The 23328-nt window shown below is 38.9% G+C and overlaps 2 protein-coding genes across 2 annotated transcripts in view; both read left to right on the top strand.

Moving 5' to 3' along the window:
* Window positions 1–114: 114 nt before the first annotated feature.
* NUDT21 (nudix hydrolase 21) lies at window positions 115–15186 on the top strand. Its single transcript, XM_006214539.4, has 7 exons — window positions 115–375; window positions 3380–3580; window positions 4440–4503; window positions 8610–8699; window positions 12714–12789; window positions 13553–13667; window positions 14903–15186. The coding sequence occupies exons 1-7, from the start codon at window positions 260–262 to the stop codon at window positions 14922–14924; spliced, it is 684 nt and encodes a 227-aa protein (XP_006214601.1). The 5' UTR covers window positions 115–259; the 3' UTR covers window positions 14925–15186.
* Window positions 15187–22065: 6879 nt separating this feature from the next.
* Window positions 22066–23328, top strand: part of AMFR (autocrine motility factor receptor) — a 37811-nt gene continuing 36548 nt past the window's right edge. The window contains exon 1 of the mRNA XM_072967399.1: window positions 22066–22585. Within this exon, the coding sequence (XP_072823500.1) occupies window positions 22319–22585 (267 nt within the window). The 5' untranslated portion in view covers window positions 22066–22318. The remainder of the gene's footprint in view (window positions 22586–23328) is intronic.

The following is a 23328-nucleotide window of genomic DNA, read 5'->3' as shown; positions in this document are numbered from 1 at the left end:
GTAATGATAGACCAATCGAAGCTCCATATATTGCAACTATCTCAGCAGCGATTGGTCCGATGGTGCCCTGCCACCGCCTCTCTACTTCCTGCCGCCAGAGGGTCAAGATGCATTTCCGGCGTGCGTACGCCTCCTCTTGCGCTCTCATCTTAATGGCGGGCGGCGGCTGCTGAGTGGGACGTAGATAACCGCTGCCGGCACAGGGAAAGTCTCCCTGCCTTCCCCTTTCCACTCGCAGCTAGCGCCGGAGCTCGCCAGCATGTCCGTGGTGCCGCCCAATCGTTCGCAGACTGGTTGGCCCCGGGGGGTCAACCAATTCGGCAACAAGTACATCCAGCAGACCAAGCCCCTCACCCTGGAGCGTACCATCAACCTGTAAGTGCGGCGTGGCCTTCGCGCGCTATCTACTGGGCATCCCCTTCCTCGTGAGCGCTCCGAAAGACTCCAGTCTTCTTCCGGTGGACCCCGCGCCTCCCCACCGCCCCCACTCCTGCTCTCGGGGGCGCGTCTTCTAGCTCTCTCACGCCCCTTCCTCGACCTGCAGAGCCATGGTGTTGGAGTCCTACTTGAGAGGGTTTCCCTTTCCCCTTTTCTGGAAAGAAGGTGTATTCCCCTGTCTCTGTATTAAGTTATTGTAGGAAAAACCCATTTGCTTTGAACTCATTCTTTCCCCACCTCTCCAGAGGTAACTAACCGAAGACCGTGGTTTTTATCCTTTCGGTCCAGTAATTATGCTTTTACGTCGCATATATGGTATTGTTTTGTGTGTTTTTATTTAGTATAAGTGGTATAACGTAGCATCGTTTTTGCGGTTTTCCCTTTGCACCAATAGTAAGCTTTTGAAATCTTAACTGTAATGCGCAGGTTTAGTAGATTTTTCTTCTATTGCTTTATTGCTTTTCAGTTCCTGAGTACACCACATTTTATTTATCTTCTCAGGGCTGTCTGGGTTGCCCTTTGCATACACATGTCTTCTCTGCCGCAGCTACAGCATCCAAGCACACTGAAGGCCCCAACTTGGGAAGGTGCTGAGGCTTTCCTTGTGGCTGGGCTTTCAGACCGTGGAGGGGACCAAAATGTAGCTCCAGAGAACCTATTGTTGACCGCGTTTTATTTTCAGCATCTTTCTGATTAACCTCTTCAAGCCATTGCATTTCGAATCCACTCTCGAAAGTAGTCTCGCTGTGGCAGAGAATTGACATTGGACTGTGCCTTGCTCAAGAAATTGTTAGTATGGTCTTTTTTTAAAGAGATCATTTCTGAAAGTTTGTGAGCCACCGTGATGCTGACCCTAATGGAGGAAAGTGGCCAGCTTATGCCGGTCGGTGTTTAAAAGGTGCAAGGATTTAGTGATACTGGTGTTTTGGTAGGACACTTTAGGTGTTTCTCTGTTTTGTATTCAAATAAATGAACTTTTCCTCCTCAAAAGCAATTTGAAATTGAAAAGATAATTATCTTATTTGACAATTCAGGTGCCAGCTTGGAAATACAGATAATAAAAATGTTGGATTTAGGAAATCTGGAATTTATTTAATAGATAGTTACATGTATGCAAATTGATATCTCTAGCCATTACATTAACATAATAGCGTTTTAATTTCATATCACATATTTTTAAAAATCCTCATAGTTTCCCCATGAAATGGAAAAGGCAAATACTCTTTTATGCTCTTTTAAAAAATGGGAAAGCACAACCTCTGGATTACTTTCAGTGGTAATTAAAGCTAGAACTGACAGTTTTTCCTTGATTTACCTTGATTACTGGATCAATTTGCATCAAGCCATTATGTAGAACTAACTTGGTGAACATGTTTTCATCTTGGCTCCAGTAAAGTTATGGATTAATGGTGTTGTAGTATTTTAACTCCTATATAAATACAGTATTCAGAAATAATTGTGTTGTGCACTTAGTTCACCTGGATGAGTAATGGTCTAAATGGAAAACAGGCTCTCTCCCCTCCAATATATTTCATTAGTTGCATGAATGCTAACTTTGTAGCAGGCACCAGGCATAATGCTGGGTATAGAGTGGTGAGGAAGTAAGGTGCAGTCCCTGCTTTGCAAAGCTCACACTCTGATGGAAATGATACAGATGTGTTTGAACTTGATTTCACAGCTGAAAATTCTTAACATTTGATTTTGATGGCATCTCTATTGATGTGAGAGCTGACTTTTCTGGTAGAGATGTGTTAAAGCTATCTTTAATTTTTCTCACTCAGGTTGTGAGAACTAAATGTTAATACATGTATAAAGCATTTTATTTAAAAATCTGCGGTGCACACTGCATGTGTGATTGTTGCTACTAATGATGAAGATGTTAGATTTAGCATTGGGTCTACTGGGAGAAGTTCTTAAAATCTTTAAAGCATCCTAGAAATAGCTCATTTTAGTTATTATAGAGCTGTTTCACTTATGCCTAGAATTTGGCTTCTGGAATTAAAATAAGTTTTGAAGTTCTGGAAACCTTGATTTGTTCCCCTTTTAGGAATAGCTAAGTGCATTAGTTATGTAGTTGACTTTAATGCAAGGCATTTTGGTAGAATAGATACCTTGGGGATAGGGCAGGTGTGGCCAAAGCATTCTTAAAGGCTTCTTACTGGAAGGCTTTTGATTGAGGGGTTACAAGGTAGTACTTGTGATGAAATATGAATACGGGTTTTTAAACTATCTTTAATGAAAAATTTAATCATTACTAGGCAAGACGATGACTGTCTTTTATAGCTATATTTTGAATTCTTGATAAAGGAGAATATTTAAGATTACATCTCGTGGACAGAAGATTCAAATGAGAAGGGAAGAATAAGGATACTGAATAGAATAAATACAGAAGGCTGAAAAATCTAGATGGAAAAGAAGAGTTCATCTGAAGAGGGAAGGTACTGGAAAAGTCTGAAGATAGTTGACTGGGAGAAATAGAAAATAACTGGAGAGATGATGGAAAGTGGTGGCTGAGCTTGTAGAAAAAGAGATATTGGCCATTAGAGCTCATAATTAATAGAGCTTATGATTAGATTAGTAGAGAAACCCAGGGACATATTAGCCAGGTTGACAATGTTAGTATAGCATCCATGATCTAAAACCAGAGGATTATTCAGATAGCCACTCCTCTAAGCATTTAAGGACCATAAGAATAGTGTTATCTGTGCTTGAAAGTTCAAGTATGAAGTAGCAGCTTGATCTAATGGAAGCTCTGGCTTTAAAGTGCAGAGTTAAATTCTGATCTTTGCTGTCTGATTAACTAACTTAACTTTGGACAAATCCTATGTCTCCGAGTGCAATACATGCACATTTTACTGTGGTTTCTTATCTGTGATTGGTATCTGACCTGGTAAATGATGGTTTGTAGTTCTCATATTGGATGTTTGTCTTTGGATCCCAGGTACCCTCTTACCAATTATACTTTTGGTACAAAAGAGCCCCTCTATGAGAAGGACAGCTCTGTTGCAGCCAGATTTCAGCGTATGAGGGAGGAATTTGATAAAATTGGCATGAGAAGGACTGTAGAAGGGGTTCTGATTGTCCATGAGCACCGACTACCCCATGTGTTACTGCTACAGCTGGGAACAACTTTCTTCAAATTGTAAGTTCATTGGAAATTAACAGTAAGATAGCTTTTAATAGGATTGCTCTTTTATGCAGCTTTGGAATATAATTTTAGCCCTAAGTCATTTATCTCAACAACCATTACTGTTAATGGAGTCTTTAGAAAGAGAAAATCACATTTTTTTCTCCAGTGCAGTACTCATTTATTGCCTAACTAGAAATCTGCACGTTTCTATGTATTGTTAATGTTAATGACTACGCTTGATAGAAGCCATGTGAAACAAATGAGTCCAAGTTCAATTTCTAGATGTCATTGTAGCATTACTAAGAACAATTGATTTTACCTCTTTCTTAGGGTAAATAGTGTTTCCTGGTCTTAGAATGGCTTACATTTTGTAGATAATTGTTTGGTTTTCTCATTTTTAAATCTCTCAGTACACATTTAATCCACAACTGTTTCATAAGATTGTACCAAAAAGAGTTCTCAAATATTTAGATTGTAGTTTTTGAAAAATGCCCCACTCTTCAGATCTAGAGAATGTGGGTACACGGCTCTCTGGACGTTTCTAGACTCCATTATCACCAGATAGCTTACAGAGAGAAGAGATTGGGATGTACTAGTTTCCAGCAATTATGTGATGTTTATGTTGTGGTACATATTTTGTTTGTTTAAAACTAGGGTTTGTGTACTGTTAGTCTGTTGAATAGACATTATGAATTAAACTTTCTAGCACATTCTTTCCCCTTCATTTGACATTTGTTTGCTTTGATTGCCGTATCATGTGACACTGAAATGTGTATTATGCAGTTACTTGATAGAAATGGTATTATTTTGTTCTTCCTGTTATCCCCAAATTGTATTAAGTTGAAAGCTGAAATTCTTAACCTTTATGCAGACCTGGTGGTGAACTTAACCCTGGAGAAGATGAAGTTGAAGGACTAAAACGCTTAATGACAGAGGTATTTTTCTGTTTAACCACTTGGACGATTTTATTAATGCTCATCTAAATACCATCAACTTAATGCATAATTAGGCCTTTTTATGTTTTGTGAAAAGGATGAGTTTATTTTAAATATTTGGTTTTCAACACATAAAACTTAAAACTCAGAGTGTTTATTTTCTGCAGGTTGAACTTAACACATCATCTTAACATTCCTTTTCATTGAAATTTTGATGTAGCAATAATGGTTAATAAAACAACATTTCCTGAGTACTGACTGCTAAGCTTTGTTCTAACTAAGTGCTTTACATGCGGTAACTCTTTTAATCACCACAACAACACTAAGAAGTAGGTACTATTGTAAATCTCTAGGACACAGGGAGATCGATAACTTGCTTGATGTTATATTGCTAGTATGTCATGAAGCTGGACTTTTGAATGCAGGTAGTTTTGTTCCAGAGTAGGCACTAATAGAATTTTGACAAGACAATGATTTCTTTTATATACCTATTTTCATTTTTGCACGTATTTTTTAGGCTTTTTCCAAGATGTGCTACTTTTTAGAAGTCATTCTAATGTCTACCTTTAAAGCAATGGGGCCAAATGCATAGATGCTGAAAGTTTTTGAGATTGTAGGTTGTTTTCATTATTAAATGTTTTTCTTTTTTAGCATGTAATCTACCCCTTAATTACAAAACTAATGTATGTTCTGTGCAAAAACCTTGGCAAATACAGAAAGCAGAAGGAGAGACAAAAATCACCTGTAATTATACCACTTTAACCTATTGATTTGTCTTTCTAGTGTTTTTAAATGGACTGCAACTCTTAGATACTGTGCTGTGTTTGGACTTACATTTACATATGGTAGATGGAATCTACCTGCTTATCTCAGCTTTTTCTCAAGATTCCACCAAGAGGCAATAAAGGAGATTAAAAAGATATAAATCCAGTAGGATTGAGGGAGTGCAAAATGAGACAGTAGCAAGAAAAATTTTTTAGAAGCTGGAAAGCCGGTGAGCAAATTGTAACTGACTTAGCAGAAACCTCAGCCCAGCGTGAGGGCAGTCCAAGACACAGCATTGCAGAACAACAAAAAGGCTAAGGAATTGGTACCTATGAAAGTGGGGGCATGCCTGGACTGAAAATTGAATTGACTGACAGTCTGTATGGGATGTATTTATATACCTACATTGTCTTCCCCAACTCTGTACGTTTAGGCAAAGACTGGCTGGTGATTCTCTGTAGAGAACTGAATCAGAAAATGCTAAGCAATCAAAAAGTTGAGAAGGTGGGGAGGATGAGTGAAAAAGTTTACATACTGAATGGTGAGACTTCAAGACTTCTCCTACAAGGCTGATAGTGTTAACAACTGGTTTTACATACCCCAGGCTGAAGGTTGGAGGTTTGTTTCTGGAGAAAGTGATCAGTTCCAAAAAATACTCTAGATGATAGATGGTGTTTGGGAATCTTCCCAAAGAAACATTGTAGTCCTATCTCTCATGCACACTGAGATGGGAATTAAGTATCTTATTTTTTTACCCTGAATTGTGAGCAGATAACCAAGTATTACCAGGCTTTTGGAGAAAGCTTCTTAACAGGAAAGAGATCAAAAGCAAAGTGAACTCGACAGAAACAGAAAATTCAGTGATCAACAGAATTATGATTAATATTCTTGATGTGATAAAAGGAGATTTTGCATCTGTAGAACAGTGCCCTTTGAAAAGAACTGTCTAGCCAACAAAAGAGAACTCATAAGTATTTAAATTAAAAAAAAAGGCAGAATGAAAAATTCAGTAGAGAGTTTAAAAGATTCAGTTGAGTTAACCTACTAGAAAGTAGAACAAAAAGATAGAACATAGGTAAGAAAAGGTAAAATTACTGCATTGTTATAGAAGGGCCAATATAAACTGCAGATAAATAGAACAGAAGGAAAGGAGTTAGCAAAGCAATAATTCAAGAAAATTTCCCAAACTTAATCATCAGTTTTCAGTTTGAAAAGACCTGCAGGCATGCCCTCTCTAATGAATGTTACAAGATTCATGAAGAGGCGTATCATGAAATTTGACGTAATAAGGATAAAGAGAAAATTCTAAACGCTTCTAAAGTTGGGGAGGAGGAATGGGGAGATAGACATGGGTTAAATAAAAAGCATCAAAATCAGAAATGGCTTCAACAATCCCAGAAATAATACTGGAAGCTAATCATGGAGCCTTCATAAATCTAGGAGTACATGATTTGTATCCTAGACTTTTCTGTCTAATCAAACTATAAATCAAGTATGCAGGTAAAATAAAGTTATTTCCAGGCATACAGAGTTTCCAAATATGTGACATCTCTTGTACCTTTTCTCAGGAAGCTACTAGAGGATGTTCACCACCAAAGTGAAAGAATAAACTAAAAAGATACAGGGTTCAGAATATAGAGAGGGTCTAACGACACAGGAGAGAGACCAAGGGAAGCCCTGGGACCCCAGCAGGGCTAAAAGCGTCTACAGATTGGAGCAGGGTGATAGAAAAATATTTCTTAGGAAAAATGAAATTGATAGAATAATTTATACTTGAACTGAGAAGAAATTTAAGCTCTTGTGGAGAATGTGGGAATGAATTAGTGATAGCAAATGAAATGTAACAGTTATTACCTCTCCAAAAAAGGATAGTTGTACAAATAGGGAAATGTAATTATAGTTTACTAAATATTGTATCTGATTCACCTAGTCATACTAATTTACTGAAAATTGACTTAAGTACTGATAATGGGAACATGGTAGAAGAGAAGGTATGAGCGGGGCATGCAGTTTTAAGATCTAAATTCTCATCCACGGTAGAGGGTGTTAATTGGTTTTGTAAAGTTTTTAAAAATGAAAAGCAGTCAGGAAATGGTCATAAAAGAAATGTTACAAATTAACTACAGTGACCTGACAAATACTTCCTCAGTCACGTGATCAAGGTTAAAATCAGTGATAAATCATGTTGCTAGAATATATCTGTGCAGTGAAGTGAAGAGAATGAAACTTTACCTCTATAATTTTCCTTCCCAAATTCCCCGAAATCCATAATCCCAGTCTAACTGAGGGACATTCTGCAAAAAACCTAACTAGTACTCTTCAAAATTGTCAAGATTATCAAAAATAAGGAAAGTCTGAGGAACTGCCACAGTCTAGAGGAGCCTAAGGAGAAATGACAAATGGAATGTGATATCCTAGATGGAATTCTGGAACTGAAAAAAAGACATTAGGAAAAAACCAAGGATATATGATTAAAGTAGGGACTTCAGTTAATAATAAGGCATCAGTATTGGTTCATTAATTGTGAAAAATGTGCCATCCTTGTGTAAGATGTTAATAGGGAAAACTGGGTATGGGATATGGGAAGTCTTTGTACCATCTTTTCAACTTTGCTATAAATCTAATGGGGATAATCAGTTATTTAAAAGCAAGAAGACACAGTGTCCTGGGTTCCATCCCTAGTACCTCCTCTAAAAATAAGTAAATAAAACCTAAACACCCCCCCCAAAATAAAATAAAATAGAAGTAGGAAGAATGCTTTTAAAAATAGAGGCAAATATCTGATGGGAAAATAGCTAAGAGTTGAAAGTTATAGCCAGTGGGAATTGTGAAGTGGGACAGGAAACTTCTGTTTCTCATGATGAACTTTATAGGACCATTTTTGACCAACTAAAATTTATAGAGTATAGCTTTGATTAAAATATGTTTAATTTTATGCGATACAGATTTATAAAAATGAAAATTGTGAGTTTTGCACACCTCTGTAACTTGGTTACAGAAGCTATAGTTGAGTCTGATAAAAAACTATTGTATGCCATTGGCTGATGTAGGTAATTGGTCACCTTTGGTTTTCCATGCATAGCCTGGGTATAACAACAGATGTGTTGGCCCTCCATGATTGTGTTGATGCCAGATTGCCAGTTTTGAACTAATAGTGTATGTCTTGGGCAGAGTGACACAGATAATAAATAGTAAATTATAGAGAGGAAATCCATATAGGAGGTATAATAGCCATTGGTCTCCAATAGGAGTGCTGACAAAAATATTTTCTTCACTGAAGAAGGATATTCGTGGGTATGTGTATTTGGTTGTTTACTGGCTGTATTGCTTCTTTTTGACAGATACTGGGTCGTCAAGATGGAGTCCTGCAAGACTGGGTCATTGATGACTGCATTGGTAACTGGTGGAGACCAAATTTTGAACCTCCTCAGGTCAGTGTTCATTATATTTGCTGGGCAAATACTGGGGGACATAGGAAAGAGATTTAATTCCAGCCATTTAAAAAGATAGTAGAATTTGACTTGAAATTTCCTCTTCCGCCTACTTAATTTAAATAAAAAATTAAAAAGCCAAGCATTTTTTCTTTTAAAGGAAAATTTCAAAATATACTAAAGTTGAATAATAAACGTAAGTAAATACCATTACCTCTCATCTGCCTTCAGCAGTTAGCACTCGTGGTCACACGTCGTCAGTCCTGTCCCCCCCGCTGCCTTGTTCCCGCTGTTCCCATCTTCAGTTGTTTTGAAGCAGATCCTAGATACAATTTCAATTGTAAATATTTTATTATGTATCTTTAAAAGGTAAGGATCTTTCTGAAAACATAACCACAATACTACCATTATCTAAAAACAAAAAAATTCACAGTCGTTATATACGTAGTCACTATTCACATAGCTTTGAGTTTTATTTTTATCTTACTTTTGTAATTTGTTTGAATTAGGATAGTTCTTAAGTCTCTTTTACATCTATAGATTGGCTCCTTGTCTTTTTTTCCTTATAATTTATTTGTTAATGAAAACAGATCACTTAAAATCTTTAGTGTTTTCATCACTGATTGCATCCCCCTGTTATAGAACACGTAGCTCTTTATAAATTGGTAGTTAGATCAAGAAATTGGATTTGGACTCAATTTTGGGGGGAAACAGGTACATGGCTTGACATACGTATGTATATTATTTATCTATTGCTGTATCATATATGTCCCCAAAAATTAGCAGCCTAAAACAACAGACCTTTATTATCCTAGTTTCTCAGGGTAAGGCCTCTGGGAGCTGCTTAGCTGAGTGGTTCTGGCTCATGAAGTTATGGTCAAGTTCTCGGCTGGATTGCATTATCTCCAGGGTAGTCTGAAGCTGAATTACCCGATCCCAAGCTCACACGTATATTTGTTAGCAGACCTCTCAGTTCCTTCTGGGCTGTTGGACTGAAGGTTCAGTTTCTTGCTGGCTGTTGATCGAGGGCCTCCCTCACTTGCCATGGGAGCATCGCCTTCAACAACTCCCATTGAGACAGCTGGCTCCACCCAGAGCCTGTGATCTAAGAGATAGAGACCGTGCCCAAGTAGGAAGCTGCAGTCTGTTACAACCTAACCTTGGCAGTGACGTGTCATTTTTGCAGTCTGCTATTGGTCACACAAACCAACATAGTACATTGTGGGAAGGGACTACACAAAGGTGCAGATACCAGGAGACAGGGTTGTGAGTCATCTTGGCGTCTGGCTGGCATGGGTAGTATGGTGTACTTCCATCAGGAATTTTATAATATCTGGTTGTCTCTTTTTGTAATGTTAGCAGCTCATGGATAATAGTTTTCCTAGATCTATTAATTCATCAGAATTGTGATACTTAGGTAAAGAGAAACTTACCAACTATTTGTGTACCCTGAGGTATAGTTTGTGTAGGAAAGAATATATGCTTCTTTTCCTCCACTTACCAGTTGTCAGAAGAATGAGTTAATTTCTTAGCATCCGCCAAAGGCTTGACTTTACTCAAAAGGGAGAATAAGACAAAGACTTGGGTGCAGATTGTTTGGGAGGTGATCCCAGGAAGCAGCAGAGTACCGGGCAAGGGAGACCAGAAACAGCAGAAGTCTGTTGTACATAATTGATCTTATTACAGCTGTGGGTAACTGGATTAGTCTTGCTAAGGACTGTGGGGAACCATGTGGAATGCACCTCAGAGTTGTCCATTGGAAGAATGGAAGGCCAGGGACTTCTGTCCCCCATTGGATGAGAGTTGTAAAACTCTTGCACTTTGATGTTGAAGCTGAACACTGGTTGAGAGAATATCCAGGGCTTTGGGAATCCTCTGAGGCTGAAAAGCAAGAGTGGGACAGTGGCAGCAGCAAGGGAGCTTTCTGACACTTTGAAGCACAGCCTCCCTGAAATCTGAGGTGGGATGAGAAGCACAAAAAGTGTCTGTTTCAGTGACTCTTTAAAGTGGTATTTGACCTCATGGATTTAAATATATTTGATGTGTTTTAATCCATTGTAATGATGGATAATGTTACTGATGTGCAGTGTTTCCTATTTTTGACTAATGGGAGCCTTTGTAAGTTGGATGTATGAGTTTGATAGCTTCTTTGCATGACATGCTGTTCCAGGTGACAGATTGGACAAAATATCAGTCAGGCAAAAGATTGTTCTGTCTGTCGTCTTCTGACCAGTGTAGCTGAGGGATAGGAAGAAGAGGTGCTGTGGAAGCTGGTGCTGGTGCTCACTCCTGGAGAACTGCCCAGGCTTTGAGAAAGTATAATTGCATCTGGAAATAGTGAAGTTCCTGATCCAAAAATACGTAGAACAATTATTTTGAACTTTTTTTGCTTTCTTGAACATTCCATAACCTAACTGGAAAATACTCTTAATAATAGCAATGTTTTCCAGGCTGCTTTCTGAATACCCTCATTCATATCCCTTACCATGGTTCTAGGACAGTTCTCTTAATTCACTGAACCCTAAGGTTGTCTCTGATAGTATAAGATACAACATAAGGGTTGTGTGTTTGTTTAGTAAACTTGGAGTATTGGTGAGGTGGGAAAAGAGCACGACACCATCTTCTTGTTCTTCTTATATAAAGTGCAGTTGGCTTAAAAAGAGGAGAAATGGGAGAAGGGTTTACACGAAAATGAACATACAGCCTTGAGTAGAAGAATATTGGGGTAATGCTGGTCACTGGTTTGGTCATGGTTTGGGAACTTTTGTTGTGTGTGAACCACAGTTCTCTTAGCCTGTGCTGTTTAAGCTACTTCTCACCTATCTCTCTGTTGCTGCCAGTGTACCTGGTTTTCATGATAGTATAGGGTAACTCCAAAGTCTGGGGTAGCTGTCTTGATTCATACCCTAGGGATGCCTCTAGTGTATACTTATTCTAACCAGAATGCTGGTTAGGTGCCATTGGGGCAGCGCAGTGGGTAATAACATCAGCATTTGTAGTTAGATTAGAGTTGGATAGATTCAGTTGAGTCCTGGCAACACTGCTTAGCCGTATCTTCTTGGGAAAGATACTTAGCTTCCCTGCACAAGTTCTTTACATAAAATAAAGGTGATAATACTTCCTTTTGGCAGCCTCTGTTTTTATTCTCCTTTCCTGTTACGCCTATTTTCAGCACTTTTTAATTCCCTTGCCCTCAAATACTCAAAAAGAAAAATAGATTTTTCTGAATGTGTCATGGGGAGATGCAGGAGAGGTTTTCATTCTATACAAACTGTAGAACAAAAGTCTCTATCTTAGGCTTTCAAAGTCCTCTGTGTTAAAATTCTTTCTCAGGTAGCAGCCTCCCCTTTCTAATTCTCTTTATTCCTTTAAATTCTCCGAAATATTTTCTCCATTTTCCCAGGCAATTTGACTTTGTCTAGCTGGCAAAAACTTCTCATCTGATATTTCTGCAGCATGTAGCCAGTGTGCTCATATGGTGGTTGTGGGGTAGAATGTTCTGCCAAATACCTCAAGAGGTGTATTTAAACTTTTAATATAGTAAACATGTCTGCATCAGCATTCCAGAAAATTTAACTTAGTAATGATATATTTTTAAAAAGACAACTTTTATCAAAAACACTCCACTAATATCAGACTTCGTTGTGTTTTAAATTTATCAAGCTGTAAATCTTGTGTCTTTACACATTTAATTGTCTTGAATGATTGAATGGTTTACTACTTGATATTTTATATTTATTAAATCATTTGTCTGTACATCTGTTAGGTACCAGATCCTGGTAAAGGGAAGACTAGAAAGAATTTTGCTTTTCTCAGCAGTTTATATTGTATTGGGGAATAAGCAAGACCATGGAATACGTGTTAAAATAAAATTGTATGGGGTTATGAGGAACTTGGTCTTAAAGGGCCGATATTTGAGCTTAATGTGTGAAAGGGGAGAAGTTGGGAAATAGAGACATGGTGGGTATAAGAGATGTCTTGGCAACTACAAATTATTCTGTTTTGTTATTTTAGTATCCATATATTCCTGCACATATTACAAAACCTAAGGAACATAAGAAGTTGTTTTTGGTTCAACTTCAAGAGAAAGGTAAGTTACTTTGTTTTTGAAGGCAGCCATCTAAAAACTTTTGTAACATAATTTCAAGGATACCTTTATTTGTGTTTTCTCCAAGTTCCTTATATTTTGATATTTATTATAAAACTAAAAATGCATACCATTTTTATATAGAATTACCTAGTTTTTCTTAGATGTGCTAGCCATGTTATGGTGGAAGAGTAAGTATTTAGAGCCTAAAATACCAGCTTATAGTATTTTTAATAACTGTTTAGCTGCTGGTATTGATTTTCACATTGTGATAAGCTGAAAATTTTAGGAGACAGATGAATTTTTTTAATACCATCTTTAGCCCTGTTGTGCATATTAACAAATAATTATTCCATTCTTTATAATGTTCTTAAATTAGAATTCAAAATAAATTGGAAGCTCAAAGATTTTCTCTTCTCCCCATCCTCCCAGGGCTATCACTCATAAGGTCCTCTTGGTTGGTAATAATAGGATCTCTTTAGAGAGTCAGTTTCAAAGCTGTGGCTATGAACTTTGCTTAAAAGACAAAACCAGAATATACGTATGTGTATGCCTGACTGAGACATTGTTCTTACACCAGAAATTGACACATTGTAATTGACTGTACTTCAATTAAAAAAAAAAAAAGAAAAACCAACCTGTTTTAATGAGAAATACCTCTTTCCTCAAAAGTTTCTCAAATGTAAAATTGGTGATTACAGGTGAAATGGAAGCAATGGTTATATAAAAAATTATGGAAAATGAATACCGTTTTATTTTATTTTAGCCTTATTTGCAGTTCCTAAAAATTACAAGCTAGTAGCTGCACCACTGTTTGAACTGTATGACAATGCGCCTGGATATGGACCCATCATTTCTAGTCTCCCTCAGCTTTTGAGCAGGTATGGACATTTTGTGGTTGATTCATCTAAACTGCTCAATTTAAAATAATCCAAGCCACTTGAGAAGGAATAGTCCATAAATTTTGGTCTTTAAGGAAACAAAGACAGTAGATGGATCCTTAGGCCTTGTGCAAGCCAAGGATTAAATATGACTGTGCATCCTTAGACCCTAAGGTGCAGCATGACTTTTGGTAATTGTGCATCTGTTCTTCCCCAAATCTGATATTCTCCACAGTCAAGTGTGAAGTCTTCATTCAAAGAAGAGATGGTCAAATAGTAGTCAGCAGTATATAATAAATATGAGAGGACGTATATATATAAAAACGTGGAGAATTGAATCTCTTGGTATAATACATAACTCTCTTTCCATCTGAAAATCTATTCAGGCTCAAATTGGGGCATGTGGGATTAAGTCCTTAATTTTTACATGGAGTTTTTGTTTTTGTTTTGTTTTTAATTGTACTGGTTGAGGAGCTTAAGTCAATCATAGATAAGAATTGCAGAATAATATAATGGTTAAGAATACAGATTCTGCAGTCAGTGTTTGGATTTGAATTCCACTTTCAGTGCTTCCTGGCAGTGTGACCTCTGACAAACGATTATACCTATTTATTCATCCGTAAATGGGGATGATAGTCCCAGCTTCATAGAATTGTGAGGACTAAGTGAAATAATGCATATAAAGTGCTTAGAATAGGTGTCAGGCACCTGGTAAGTGCTTAATAAATGTTAGTTAAAGAACAATTTCAGTAGTGGTTTTGACCTTCTATGAAAGCTTGTTTAGTATGAAAACGGGCTTCCTATTTTGGCACACTAATCGGACTTCATCTTTTGCTCCTCTGCTTTGGCCTGCTGATGGGTTACAAGTTGAAGTACGGGATGTGAAAAAAGTCATATTTTTCATTTATTTAAACACTACCTATCAGGTGTCAGGAACTTGCTGAGTGGTCAGAATACAATGAGATAGGTGTAAAAGTTTTCCCTTCCTTCAAGGAAAGTGGATTATTAATCAAATGTACACTCTTAAAATTTTTTAAATTATAAATATTCAGTAATACTTATTTAATGTATAATGTATAATGTGACTGACAGGTGAAAGAAAAGGATGTCTCAGTGTAGAAAATGCCCAAAATATCAAGGGAGGGTTGAAATGTCTAAATTTCTTTATCAACTAAGATATAGCCTATGTAAATAATACTGTATTTAATAACGATATCATTCTTTTTAAAATTCAGGTTCAATTTTATATACAACTGAATTCCTGTGCAACGGAGAAGAAAGAGAAACCATCTCTGTGAGCACAGCTATACACAGTGTAGAATAAACATGCTAGGAAGGTTTTTTTGGTTTTATCTCTTTCCCAGTCCCAAAATTGCCACCTACTTTTTGTTGTTTGAATAGTAAAGTTAATATGGAAAACTAAATTGTGGTATAAACAAATGTGATGATGTTTAATTTACTTTTGGTTTTACTCATACTTTTTTTGTACAACATTAAAGAAAGTAGACTTCTTTCTATTTGTTTTTTTGTTGTTGTTTTGTTTTTTAGTTTCACATTAAATTTGTGAAATTCTTACAGGTGAGGATCTTACCCCACCCTCTCCCGCCACTGAACATTAAGAGACAATGGCAGGTCAAGTTTATGGGACCCTTGCTCTGATACCACTCTTGGGGGTATACTCCAAGACTATTATAGATCTTTGTGCTGAGGATCTTCTGGGAACTAGAGTTTCTTGATTTGAGTCTGAGGTGCAATTCCTGTACCAAATTTTATACTCATGATGAGTTATATTACAGCAGAACTCCCAGTATATTGCTGACTGGTACATTTCATACCAGTACAGCTAGACCTTAGTTCACAAACAATGGACCTTAATTAAGTATATGGGAAGCTATTAAAATTGTCTGGGTCAGGGAAAGTCATGGGAATTGGTATAAAAAGAGACTGATCAGTACTCATTTAGAGTTTTTCCCCCTACATAATGGGGGTATTCATTATTTGTGCTGTTGTGAAATTGTTTTAGACATTCTTAGGGCTATGGTAAAATGGTGATTTGTGAAGGAAGGTTCTAAAAGTGGGTCTGTTAATATTTTGAACTCTTAGATTGTAAAGTTATTTCAATTAATGTGAAGTTGTATCCATAGAGATGAGAATTTGGTTTTAACAGTGACACAAAGCCTTTTCATAAAATATTTTGGAATGAACTGAATCAGAATTAGATTTTGTCAGTCTAAGAGAACAGTACCAAATTTTGAAAACTTTTAAAAACATTGCTAAATTAGGATCAAATTTGAGGGAATAAAAAAAATCTTAGAGCAAAGGGATTTACTGGCTGTGTTATTGCTTAATGGTCAAAGTATATTGTGTATGCCTTACTACAAACTGTTGACTGTAGGTTAAGTAATGGAAATCTTATACAGCTACTTAAAAGAGATTGATAAAGTTATGTTTTTAATAGACAGAAATGAACTTTTGATTATTTGTACATCTTTATGGTACTGATCACAGGGCTGTTCTGAATATTGGGTGATGTGAAAGATAACATCATATATTCTTCCATACTCAGACTTGAGAAAAGTAGACCAAGAGCACCTTGAGCAATTACATTTATAAACATTCAAGTTTATTTAGTTGAGGTCCTGTCAAACCTTCACACAGTTGTGTATCAAGTAGTGACTTAGTAGTAGGTGAGCACCAGTCTCAGACCAAAAATGACCAGTGGTTTCCTTTGAAAAAGGCACTAGTTCTGTGGATAGTCCTTCTCCTTCAGGGGCTAACAGTCCTGTCCCTCTAGTTTATATTAGCATGTTTCAAACTTACTGTAATTTTATTGTGGGCTCACTGATGAGTTGTACAAGATTAGGGAATGCAGAGATGGAGATGGCTCGATCCAGCTGACCTTCCATGATTCCTTCCGGCATCCAAGTGAAAAGCTGCTGTGACTACTTTCAGGTGTGTTAGCTCTTGTCATCTGGCGAGGCTGGGGAGAGGTGGACTTTTTCTTGGTGTGATTTATAAAGTGCTATCAGTAAGGAGTGTTTGAGTTGAAGAGTCATCTGATTCGAGGCCACTCGTGTCCTTTTGTAACTTAAGCTTTGACCTAGAAATTCTTTTTTGATCATTACTTCCCAATATTAAGTGCTTCAGTTAGTCATCCATACCCTGGGGCTTAGGTGAGAAAAACACTAAGTTGACTGAGTTACTAACTTTGGAATATAAGAGATCTGGTTTTGAATGTAAAATCCATAACAAATTTTTAAAACTGATTTTGAACTGGTCAGTTATAGTTGTATCCCAATACTCTCGTTTGGTTTCCTGATGAAAATAGTAGAACTAGGGGAGTTCAAATCTGATGTGTTCCTACAGCATTAGAAGAGTGTACAAGGGTACTGTTTAACACTAAGCTCTTTTGATGTGTAAGTTCTTACCACACTTCTCCAAAAACAGTCTTAAATTGTGCATTCCAGTTCTCTGCATAATAAATACTGACTAATTTTTAAATGAGCTCTTGATTAATGATTTGTATTTTTGAATGCCTCCTATGTTCCAGGTTTGTTTATAAATGAAAGCCCTCTTTTGCATTGTATAATTACAGTCTATGCCATGTTCCTTTCCCTGAGTAATCTGAGTAGTGCATGTTCTATATAAAACTTAATGGCATTGGAAAATATTCAGTAGGTTGAGGGGAAAAAACTAGTTTTACTCAAATGTTTTAAATCATATTTAGGATTGACATCCCTTTGAAGAAAAGTGAAATTTGCTCTTTTTTTTCCCTATGTAATGAAGACTTGAGATTTTTTAAAGAGTAGATAATACTTAAAATAGCATTATGATAATTCTCTGTATGAATTTGTACTTTTAATAGCAAATCCGAAAGATTTTTTACGTATTGTCTTACCTTGTAATTAGCATTGTATGGTTCAGGTTTGTTTTTTTTTAAATTTAAGGGTTCCATTAAATTAACATTTTATTTGGATAAAATATAACCAAACTTGCTAGTCTGTTTTCTGCCATGCTTAGTTAGAAGTGAGAGGTAGAGGTCCTCTAAATTCAGCAGGCCAGCAAGCAATCAACTTAAAATTCCCTTTCTTAAAAGATGTGACTCCCTTAAATTCTGTGACTCTTTACGCTCTCAGATTTTTAATGACTTTATTAAAGTACCTGCTTCATCACTTGAGATGAAATGCTTCCCACGTTGGAATTTCTCAAACTTGATGTTTTCACTAGTTTGTAGTGTTTGGAATAGCATGTGCCCATCACTAAGACTGCTTTAGAGAGTGTGCAGTTTTGTACGTCGCATTGTTAGAGAAGGCTTAGTGGGTTTTGACTATAATACAAGTCAGCTTATAAAAGCATAAGATTTGATTTCCCATAATTATTCCATATGTTTTACATCACTCATTTGGGTTAAACTGGACTCATTTCAAGCAGTTTGCCTTTGTTGTGTTAAATATGTGAGGAGAAACATAATACTGTAATTTGACTTGAGCCATGAAACACATTTTAGTAGTAGCTTGTATTATATTTATCAAGCTTGTTTTTGTGAAAAAACTGACTAAAACCTGAGTAAGTCTAGTTTAAGCCAGTTTAGGTGTAATTTGTATTTTAGCAATGGATATATTGTAGGACTAGAGCTAAATTGGTAAAATGTGTTATGTTCTATTAAGGGAAGGATCAGTGCATTTAAAAACTTGTAAACTTCAGTTACTGTGTTCACATCATAGTGTACAAGTGTCATTTATTGTTTGGCTTTGAGAATTTTTCTGGCACTAAGCTTATAGAAAAATGTATAAAAGAAACTGTAGTTTTTGTTATATTTTTATATTGTAAAGTAAAAGTTTGATTAAAATGGTCACTGTTCTTTTTTTATTTTACTGTCATTTCAATAAAAAAATTAGAATAACTCTGTGTGATTGTGTGTGTGGCTACTAACCTTAGTGTGCCATTAGAAATCCTGCACCATTCTTTTTCAGTGTCATTGGGCAGGGACCATTACATTAGGTAATAGACAACTTGCATAATATCAAGGGCATGAAGACCTGGGACAGCCACATTGCCCTCCCCTCGCATTCTTCCATTGTGTGTTGGCAGTGGTCTTAGGCAGATTCAGTTTCCTGCAATGTGAAAGGGTCATTGGATTTGGAACCTGAAGACTGGGATTTAGAAGTTGCCATACTATTTTGTTAACTGTTTTGTATCACTGGGGACTCAGTTTCCAAAGAGAGTGCTAACTTTAGTTTTTTTAATCAAACATGGCTGGAGGTCATGATGTTCTGTGACACCACTGATACTTATGTAATATTTTGCAATTTAATTTCATCATCTTAAAAGTTACCAAAACGTGAGATAGATGTGTAATAAAACCATAACCTTGAGACTATATCTGAACAAAAGTTGAACAAAACCTGATAAGGTTATTGCAAAAGTTCTTCTGAAAATTTTATTACTGAGTATTTTATAGCAGGCAAAAGAGCTATGAAAAATTATGAAAGAAAAACTAAAGATTGAAATGTTCCCATTAACTTAATTTTTCCCCTATGAAATGAGTTGGTTATTTTTTCCCCTCTTGCTAGATTTAGAAAAGGAACACATTGGTCCAGCTAATGAAAACACCAGCAGAAGTACATGGGCACACATTTAAGGCTACTGGATTAGATAATGAAGTTCAGTTCCTGGGCTGTTGAGATCTTTAAACAACAACAAAACTACTCAGCCTTTCTCACTGGATGATGAAAATCAAATGAGATCATGCACAAAAGGATTTCAGATGCTTTTTAAATGGTAATAACGTACCTAGATGTGAATCTTCACAATTCTGGTTTGTCGGAAATGATTTCCTTTAGATCAAACCAAATCAGAGCCACCATCTCACAAAGATGGCAGGAAATTCAGTCTCAGTCATTATTGGGAGTAGGGGGCCTACCCAAAGTTGTGAGAATCCAGAAAGCATAAAAAGTGCTCTGAAACGAAGGTAGGGTTGGTGAGACCTCTAGCCTCCATCATGGACTTCTTGGTTACTTGTCTAAGCTGGACCAATTTCTTAAATTCTGGTTCTGTTGACTTCCTGCCACACTTGGGCCTTGGGACTCAAATAATGTAGGTGGTCCCTATGCCTATAGTCCAGCCTTCTGGGAACACTAAGTATTCATTCCCCTGAGTCTTCTTTCCAGCTCTTCTCATGATGTAGGATGCAGTACAAAGAACCAGAAGCATTGGTTGACTTCAGGTGGGTTCTCTCGTTGCAAAAAAAGTCCTTGAGGGAAGGATGTGCAAAAGCCTGGCCTACCTTCTTAGAGAAGGAGAGGACAGAATGTTGGTAGAACAAATACTAATTATCCTAGTAAAATGTCCAGACACAAACCTTTAAAATGTTTTAAAATTCAAATAGATAACCTTAAATATAGTTGGGTTAATGTCCCTATTCTCACATTGAATCTTCAAAAATTTGAAGCTTCTGAAAGTTGAATATTAATTTATAGTTTTTATGTAGTCAGAATCAAAAGTTAAAAGTTGCTGTTAACCGCTTCATAATGTCATTCCAGAAAATAGGTTGCCTAATTTTTTTTAACACTTAAAAAGTAGTGGTTATTTCAGAATATAAATCTAAAGAAGAGTATAGCACTTTGAATTCAAGCTGGTGGAGTATTGTACCTTAATAGGGGCAGATCTATTAATAGTAGCCCTTTTCTTAAGATGACAGGACAAGTTTGGTACATGATACGCTGTGGCTAGGACTGAATTTGAATAATCGGATAGGGTGGTTTAAAAATTATGGGGGCTCGCCCAGATAAAGTAGAACAGTTTCTTGGAAAATTACTACCTGTTTTTCATAATAAACCTTTTTACCAATAAAGTAAAAGTTTAGCATTTTAATCAAATGGCTGCAACCAGAGAACAAAAGGGAACTGAAAGTCTAATCATATAGACCTCATATAAAAAAAGTGTGTGTGTGTAAATGTTCATCTTCTGTTCCACTAAAAGCCAAACTTGTGTTTCATCACAGGCACTTTAATAGGATTTTTCTAAAAATTACAGTGTATAGTAATAACCTTGAGCTGAGCCATCATTTGTTTTCTAATTAATAGTTAGGATTAGAATATTAGGCATAAAACACCTTGAAGATAATTTAGTCCTTTTCTTTTGAAAGTTTATATGATTCAACAAATCTTTATTGAACAACAGAGTATCACTTGGCAGTATTACAGGCCAGGGGGATACAATGAGGAATAAAACCCCCAAGGCAACACTTTTTTTGGTAGCACTTCTTTTGGTGTGTGTGTGACAACCCTGTTGGGCTATAACTCATGTATTTCACCATTCATTTAAAGTATATATTTAATTGATTTTTAGTATATTCAGAGTTGTGCCACAATCACAATTTTAGAACATTTTCATCATTTCAAAAAGAAATCAATGTTTAGCTTTTTTGCCTCAGTTCCCTGCCCTCCCTAAGCAACAGTTAATCTACTTTCTGTGTATGTGTATTTGCCTATTCTGGACATTTCATGTAAATGGAATCACACTATGTGGCTAAATGTGTGGCTGCTTTCACTTAGTATGTTTTCAAGTTTTGTTTGTGTTGCAGCGTGTATCAGTACTTCATTCACTTTCACAGCTGAATACTATTCCATTGTAGGGATAGCCCTTATTTTTTTATTCATCACTTGATGGACATTAGGGTTGTTTCTTTTGGCCGTTGAGAAAAATGTTGCTACCCACATCTGTGTGCACGTCTTTTGTAGAGGTACATTTTCATTTCTCTTGGGTATATACCTAGGAGTGGAACTGCTAGGTCAAATGGTCACTGTTAGGTTTAAACTTTTTGAGGAGCTGACTCTTCCAAAATACATTCCTACCTGGTGTATGAGGGAACACATTTTATTTCCTGCTAAATCAGGTTCATTTTAGACTCTGCTGTTGGTTACTAATAAACAGCAGAAACTTAAGACAACTTAATCTGTGAGGAATTTAAGACCACTAATGAATATTTTTTGTGTCAGGGCCTCTACTGTTCCCTAAACACCATCTCCTCTTTCAGCCACCTGGGAAGCTTCTAGGCCCACAGCAGGGCTCCAGGGTAACCTGCTTAAGGTAGGTTAAGGAAACAAGGGACAAGTGATTGGACGCCCAGTGGCGGGGGTCCCCGCGTCCCGCGGACGGGCCACACAGCCAGGGCTCTACCGCCCGTCAGCGCCCAGCGCCGCCGGGCCTGAGTGACGCTTGGGCTCGGCCCCGGGCGGGTGTCCTGTGCGTCCGAGGGCCCGGCCGAGCTGGGGCGTCGGCGGAGCATAATGCTGGGTGCTGGGCCCCAGGGCCTGCAGCCGGGGCCTTCGCCGGCCAGGCGGCAGCGCGACCTCTGGGGGCGGGGGACGGAGTCCGCGCCCCCGCCCCCGTCCCGCCCGCACCCTACTGGGGGCGGCGGCCCGCCCCGAGCCCGCCGAGGCTCTTCCGCGCCGGCAGGGGCAGCAGCGGGAGCGGCGCGGGGCGGAGCGGCGCGAGCGGCCAGGAGCGGCCCGGCCTGGCCCGGTACGGCGGCGGCGGCGGCGGCGGTGGCAGCAGCGACGCCAGAGCCCGTGGGCGCCGTTCGCGAGGCAGCCGGGGCCCGGCCGCAGCGCGGGGAGGCCTGGGGGCTGGAGGCCGCCGCTGCCGCCATGCCGCTGCTCTTCCTCGAGCGCTTCCCGTGGCCCAGCCTCCGCACTTACACGGGCCTCAGCGGCCTGGCCCTCCTCGGCACCATCGTCAGCGCTTACCGCGCTCTCAGCCAGCCCGAAGCAGGGCCCGGGCCAGGGCCCGCCGAGGCGGAGCCGGTAACGGCCCCGGTGCAGCCAGACCCGGCCGCGCTGGTCCGGCCCAACGCCGGGGGACCCCGTGCCCGCGACGTGGCCCAGTACCTGCTCTCGGACAGCCTGTTCGTGTGGGTGAGCGACGCTGCCCGGCCAGCCGAGGAGGAGCGGGACGTGGGGGGAGGGGGGCGCCATGTCACCCATTATCTGTGGGGGGCGTGGCTGGGGTCGGGGTCCCCTCCCCTCGGGACCCCCGAAGGCGAGGCCGGTGGTGGGGCGGGGCCCCGCCCGCGAGCCCGCCGCCGAAGGACCGGGCGAGGGGCTGGGGGGCGGTGGGTGGGGTCGTGAGGAGGGACGGCCGAAGGGGAGGGTCGACTTTGAGGGCTTGAGAAAGGGACGTGGGGACCGGGTTGGGGGGGGCACGGGGCGCGAGGTGACGCGGGCGCCGGGGGCAGGGTTAGGGGCTGGGGTGGTGGTGGGGGAGTAGAACTAAAAGATGGGGAGCAAAGTTGGGGTCGCTGAGGGACCACCGGGAAGAAAACTAGAAGACCTGAAAGAGCAGGTTCACCTGGGAGGCTAGGACCAGCGAGGCCGTTACTAACCCTAGCTGTTTTACTAAATTGTGGAGGCAAGTTGAAAGGCTTTTCGGACTTGGTGAAGCACGGAAATGTTGTTAGCGGGTTTCTAACGAAGAGAGGGCAGAAACAGTTTAGATGTTGAGCATAGGAGAATTTTAGGCATCTGGGTTCTAGTTTGGAGAGAGACCGTCTCCCACAACTTTTTGTTTTGGTTTTTTTGCCTTTTAGTATGTGATTGTTCCCTCTGGGTAAAACAAACACAAATGCAAACTGTGCTTCCTTTTTTGCTGTTTTTACCTG

The sequence above is a fragment of the Vicugna pacos genome, chromosome 9, assembly GCF_048564905.1.
Source record: "Vicugna pacos chromosome 9, VicPac4, whole genome shotgun sequence".
In the NCBI taxonomy this organism is placed as follows: Eukaryota; Metazoa; Chordata; class Mammalia; order Artiodactyla; family Camelidae; genus Vicugna; species Vicugna pacos.
Note: the sequence above shows the minus strand (reverse complement) of the source record. Positions and strands in the feature narration are given on the sequence as shown.

Excerpts from the sequence above, each read along its gene's own strand:
- NUDT21 (XM_006214539.4), top strand. The coding sequence starts at position 260 with ATGTCCGTGGTGCCGCCCAATCGTTCGCAGACTGGTTGGCCCCGGGGG. Across the intron at positions 3,581-4,439 it reads GGAACAACTTTCTTCAAATT|ACCTGGTGGTGAACTTAACC; the intron begins GTAAGTTCATTG and ends ACCTTTATGCAG. Across the intron at positions 13,668-14,902 it reads CTCCCTCAGCTTTTGAGCAG|GTTCAATTTTATATACAACT; the intron begins GTATGGACATTT and ends TTTAAAATTCAG.